The sequence below is a fragment of the Spea bombifrons genome, chromosome 4, assembly GCF_027358695.1.
Source record: "Spea bombifrons isolate aSpeBom1 chromosome 4, aSpeBom1.2.pri, whole genome shotgun sequence".
NCBI lineage: Eukaryota > Metazoa > Chordata > Amphibia > Anura > Pelobatidae > Spea > Spea bombifrons.
The window spans coordinates 94,122,672-94,128,671 of record NC_071090.1 but is presented as its reverse complement, the minus strand read 5'-3'; the positions used below and the strand labels follow the sequence as shown (position 1 = coordinate 94,128,671).

Below are 6,000 nucleotides of genomic sequence, written 5' to 3'. Positions count from 1 at the left end.
CGCTGATGGAACGGAAGTAGCCGACTAGAATGTGGAGGGCAGGCATGTCTGAGGAGATAGGGAGAGCTTTGCAGTCTGTGCGAGAAAGGGTGCGACATGCTGCAGCCAGGCGATCGCAGGTGATATGAAATACAAATAGCCGTCTAGGGATGATTTAGTATTTACAACTATTAGTGTTAAATAACCAGTCTGCTTGCTATTGCACAGCTAGTGACCTAACCTATTATACCTCATGTTTTATTAATCCCATCAGAGAGCTGTTCTGCACTCAGCATTACATGAGTTTCTAACCAATACCTGTAGAATCTCTGTGTCTGCATGCTGTGCTATTCTTAGGGTGCAGTTTTCATTTTGTGCCCCCAGCTCCCACTTATTGTGACATAAGAAATAGCGTTTAATGGGGCTTTTAATAGTGAGAACTCCAAATTTAAGATATTTTTTTTGTAATCAACAAGTAATTCTGTTGCTGTTTTAAAAAATGGGACAGGGAGCAATAGGTGGCTGAGCATTATGTGAGTTATAGTTCTGCAATAGACAACAGCTTTGGTAGGTGTATATTATGCACTAGGGCTACTCGCTGCCTCTTTGTACCCCATCTTTTCTGCCAGTAAGACAAATAAATCCCTTTACAATCTATGCTCATAAGTGGGGGGCCTCATAAACTCACCATTCTTGCCAGGGCCTTTGTATGAAAGTGTCATAGATTGCAAGCTCCTGAGTCCTTTAATTAATAAAGCATAATAATAATTACAATACGGTCAGAGCATGAACCATATTGCATTTCCAGACATATTACCCTGATCTAGATCCCCAGCTGTGTTAGAACTACAACTCCCAGAATACCTTATCCAGGTGTGTTTCCCTCATTTCTTTTGTCTGAATATTGTCATTGTCCGCTGCGAAGAATATGCATGTCTTTTTTTTTCCTCTCTTTTCTCTCTCTTGCTTTTATCTTTGCACAACATACACAGGCCCGTTCGAAACACTTTATTGAACGTATCTCTTTTCTTTCCAGGCTCTGCCATCTATTCAGCCCAGGCTGGTGGCCGTCAGTAAAACAAAGCCGGCAGATATGGTGATCGAGGCTTACCAACACGGACAGAGATATTTCGGGGAGAACTATGTAAGTTGATATATTGTTTTATCACGTGGTCAATCAAGCATTGTTTATTACCCTATAGAAACACCGTGTGTTATGACTGTTCCACATGTATCGCTATTATACACTAAAATCTAAGTCGTTATTGATTTTAATAAAAATGTCACTGGGTGGTGGAAGAGTTACTGCGTCTAAATTGCTACTAAAGACCTTTCTCTGTTTTCAGGTCCAGGAACTTAGTGAAAAGGCTTTAGACACAAATGTAAGTTATTCTCAGTATCAACCTGGAATTTCACTTCCGGGTTTATTTACTTAAATAGGGAGCTTGCAGGTAAGGTCGCGACGCTTCATCTCTCCGACTTCGCCATGAATTAGGAAGGTCCAACGCTTGAAGTTTTTGGAGCCAGAATGGCTGAATGGGCTCTGAATAATGCATAGTTATAGATAATGTTTTTTTTGGAATTCTCACCCCTTTTACCTTGATTCTGTGCTATAAGTTTTTAAAAGTAAGGGACTGTTTGTTTTACCCAAGGGAACTGATATCTGTGGCAGAAATAGCATATCTAATTCCTTTTCCCGATTGTACTTTACATTTCTCCTCCCTCTGCCCCTTAAAAAGACAACCAGGACCAATCAGCTTCAACCAAAGAGGGGCAGTAACTTAACAAAAGGGGAGGGATAATCATGCCCGTCCATTAGAACAATGGCTGCTCCTATGGGATAAATATAAGGTGGGTTTCTAACATATCTATTATGTTCTGTAATCTGTAGATACAAACACAGTATATATATACAAAGTATATATAAAGTACGTTGAATAACATTTTCTTTAAGGTTCATTAGCCTGCTATTTAATAAGGGTGGGTTTTGATTTTTCCGTTACCTATGTGATCTACATGGCAAGTGCCGGGAGTATAGCGCGGATATAGGTGTAAGACCGTTCATTTCGCCCCATCTGTTCACTGATTTAAATGGTTTTTAATTATGGTGGCACATTAATTTAGCAGCAGGTAGAAGGATGCAAGGTCAGAAGTACCCCTGTGGAGGTAATCACCCGGGTACATCAGTAGATTTGCCCTCGCTCTCCAACAAATACCTTCTCTGCAGGGTTAAAAAGTAGTGCGTTAGCTAAATGTTTTTCAATGAACTTAAAATGCCATTATTTATAATCATAGTTAAGTTATATTTTCCCGTCCGTTACCAAAATATATTCGTTGTTTATTTTTATTACTATGCTTTGTGTAAAAGAAACTGTTTATTTGTTGTGGGTTTTTTTTTTTTTTTTTTGTCCTAGATTTTGTCATCTTGTCCAGAGATCAAGTGGCATTTCATTGGACATCTCCAGAAGACGCACATTAATAAGCTGGTTGGTAAGTCCCTCGTAGCTTCCGTTGTGGATTCTATATGAGAAGGCATATCCCTGTCTGCTCCGGCTGAGATGCAGTGACTTCTGCCCATTGATTTTGGGAGTTAAATGGTGGGTTCTTCTGAAACATAAAACTATATGTCCTGATTTATCAGACTCTACACTTCCTTTCCCAGCTGTCCCAAACCTTCACATGTTGGAAACCATAGACTCTGCGAAACTGGCTGACAAAGTAAACAGCTCCTGGCAAAAGAAAGGCTCGTCCGAGAAGTTAAAGATCATGGTGCAGGTCAAAACGAGTGATGAGGACAGTAAGTGCCATGATGAGCCACCGATGGGCCCGAGCAGCCAGGTTCATTGTGTTGAGCATGTGTCAGTCGCGTGGAAGGTGGTCATTGCACATCGGGTAAATAAACCCACTCTCTTTGCAGGTAAACATGGCCTTGCTGCAGGTGATACTGTGCAACTAGTGAAACATATCGTGGAGAAGTGCCCATGCCTGGAGTTTGTGGGATTGATGACGATCGGAAGTTTTGGTTATGATGTCACACAAGGTCCAAACCCAGATTTTCAGGTATCCACCCTCTCAAGTTATATCCACACTTTGGCAAGTGAAAGAAGCCTTCTTGAATCATGGCTGAATGTTTTGTGCTTAATACAAACTTATTTATCCCCCACCCAATGTTGGTGTGTTAGTGTGTGTTTGCCATAAATGTTGCTGGATTTCATAGAAACATAGAAAGTGACGGCAGATAAGAACCAGTAGGCCCATCCAGTCTGCCCAACCTCTGAGTACTTTCCTTTAGTACCTGCCCTTATCCTATATCTAGCTTGGTCTTATGCCTATCCCATGTTTGCTTAAATGCCTTTACTGTATTAACATCTACTACTTCTGCTGGAAGGCTATTCCATACGTCCACTACCCTTTCCGTAAAGTAATATTTTCTGATGTTACCATTAAACCTTTGTCCCTCTAGTTTAAGGCTATGTCCTCTTGTTGTGGTAGTATTTCTCCTTTTAAATAAACTTCTTCCTTTACCTTTTTGATTCCCTTTAAGTATTTAAATGTTTCTATCATATCCCCCCTGTCCCGTCTTTTTTCCAGGCTATATAGGTTAAGATCCTTTAACCTGTCCTGGTAAGGTTTATCTTGTAATCCATAAACCATTTTAGTAGCCCTTCTCTGAACTTTCTCCAACATATCTATATCCTTCTGGAGATCCGGTCTCCAGTACTGTACACAATACTCCAAGTGAGGTCTCACCAGTGATCTGTACAGCGGCATGAGCACTTCCCTCTTTCCACTGCTAATACCCCTCGCTATACAACCAAGCATTCTGCTAGCATTACCTGTTGCTCTACTGCATTGTCTGCCTACCTTTTAAATCCTCAGAAATAATTACCCCTAAATCCCTTTCCTCACACGTTGAGGTTAGGACAGTACCAAATAGTCTATACTCTGCCCTTGGGTTTTTATGCCCCAGGTGCATTACTTTGCATTTATCTACATTAAATGCCAATTGCCACAGCTCTGACAGTTTTTCCAGTTTACCTAGATCGTTTGCCATTTGGCTTCTTCCTCCAGGAACATCAACCCTGTTGCAAATTTTTGTGTTGTCGGCAAATAAACATAAATTTCCATCAAGACCATCTGCAATATCACTAATAAAATCCTTAATCCATTCAACAACATTGGGATCTAAACCCAGAGATTGCAGTTTATTTAAAAGTCTTCTATGTGGGACAGTGTCAAAGGCCTTACTGAAATCCAGATACGCAATGTCTACCGCACCACCGCGATCAATTACTTTAGTCACCCAATCAAAAAAATCAAGATTTGTTTGGCAAGATCTTCCTGAGGAAAACCCATGTTGTTTTTGATCTTGAAAGCCATGCGACTTCAGATGTTCAACAATCTTTTCCTTTAACATGGTTTCCATTAATTTCCCCGCTACAGATGTAAGACTAACTGGCCTGTAGTTGCCCGACTCCTCCCGACTGCCTTTTTTGTGAATGGGCACAACATTCGCTACTTTCCAATCCCCAGGGACAACTCCCGTTACCAATGATTCGTTAAATATATCAGTTAACGGTTTTGCAGTTCAGTATCATCCTCTGCATTGGTGTGACATCATGATCATTACAGGATGCTTAGATAGTGGCCAAGCCTTGACATCTTGTCCTAGTGCATATTTGCAATCGTGGCGTTTTCTTATGTTGTGTACACTAGTCTTACAATAGCAGGTCTGTCCACGTCATACATGTCACACACTTCGTATGATCACAAAATGAATTATTCTAGTAACCATCTTTTTCACGATTGTCCATGAGATAATCCATTAAATCCTTTTAACCTGTGCGATTCCTGTTTAATTCAGAAAACGTGCCATTTAAATTGGGATACTTTGCTAACATTTAGTCACGTTGTTAAAATATTCTTTTAAGACTTATTAAACATTAGCGTATACCTGCCGCCCTAGTTTAGCATAATGTGGTGATTTTGTTGGCATGTGACTTTTTCCAATATTAAGGCCACGTTTGTCATCTGTAACAGAGCAGAAGGACTTGATGTATTAAGGTAACTTGAAAAAAGGTTGATTTACTGGTTTGCTTCTCTTTGCAGTTATTGCTGGCTGAACGGCAGACGGTGTGTGAAAAACTGGGACTCCAGTTGGACAAAGTGGAGCTCAGCATGGGGATGTCTAATGACTTTGAGCATGCGGTGAGTAGACGTACAGTAGGTTGCTGGTGTGAAATAACACTATATAAAATAGTGCTGGATATTTGTATGAATAGGTTAGAAATTAAGTTTCCTTGCTTCATGTTCTGTTGAGAAAAGGTAAGTCTTATGAACGCAAGGGCTTAGGATTTCCCATGAGCTGACTTGATCAGCGTCACAACTTAGAGAAAACATTTGCTGCGCGACATTACTGACAAGGTTTGCAACTGTGAAAAGTGGAAAAAGTACATGTTTCCAGGACAAGGAGGGAAATCTGTTATATAAAAAAATAATAATTTATTTTCACCTTTTCCATGTATTGCATATGTCTTTGCTGATGATACCCAGAGGTCTTTCTTGGGTTGTTGCCTAAACTTCTCTTCATGTATATTGTTTGCGTCACTGTGCTTGATAATTATGTGTTTTCTTCTGTCTTCCTAGATCGAGGTTGGCTCGACGAATGTCCGTGTCGGCAGTACCATTTTCGGTGAACGCGTTTACTCCAAGGCGCAGAAAGGGGAGCCGAGTGTAGCTGCTACTCAGGACAAACTAGGGGACCTCTCTGTTCAAGAGAAGTGAATGTTCAACCAGACCACATAGACTTGAAAGATCATGGGGACACTAGATGTTGTATCTTGGTAATTAAGATATTGTGTTCCTGCTCTAGATAACATATGGATATTTTTATTTTAGTAACATAATCTACAAACCATTTTAGCCCCATAGGTAGTCCCTAAATAGTGCCGGAATAATACTATAGGGACTCTTTATATCTTGGAAAAAGACATGTTTTGTGCAGGGTAGGATTAATCATGC

General features: G+C 40.3%; 1 protein-coding gene across 1 annotated transcript; it reads left to right on the top strand.

The window, feature by feature from the left end:
- On the top strand, window positions 1-5,937 carry PLPBP (pyridoxal phosphate binding protein). Its single transcript, XM_053464458.1, has 8 exons — window positions 1-119; window positions 1,016-1,123; window positions 1,326-1,361; window positions 2,394-2,469; window positions 2,642-2,776; window positions 2,897-3,039; window positions 5,089-5,187; window positions 5,626-5,937. The coding sequence occupies exons 1-8, from the start codon at window positions 30-32 to the stop codon at window positions 5,761-5,763; spliced, it is 825 nt and encodes a 274-aa protein (XP_053320433.1). The 5' UTR covers window positions 1-29; the 3' UTR covers window positions 5,764-5,937.
- The last annotated feature ends 63 nt before the right edge of the window (window positions 5,938-6,000 follow it).

Excerpts from the sequence above, each read along its gene's own strand:
- PLPBP (XM_053464458.1), top strand. The coding sequence starts at position 30 with ATGTGGAGGGCAGGCATGTCTGAGGAGATAGGGAGAGCTTTGCAGTCT. Across the intron at positions 1,362-2,393 it reads AAAAGGCTTTAGACACAAAT|ATTTTGTCATCTTGTCCAGA; the intron begins GTAAGTTATTCT and ends TTTTTGTCCTAG. Across the intron at positions 5,188-5,625 it reads CTAATGACTTTGAGCATGCG|ATCGAGGTTGGCTCGACGAA; the intron begins GTGAGTAGACGT and ends CTGTCTTCCTAG.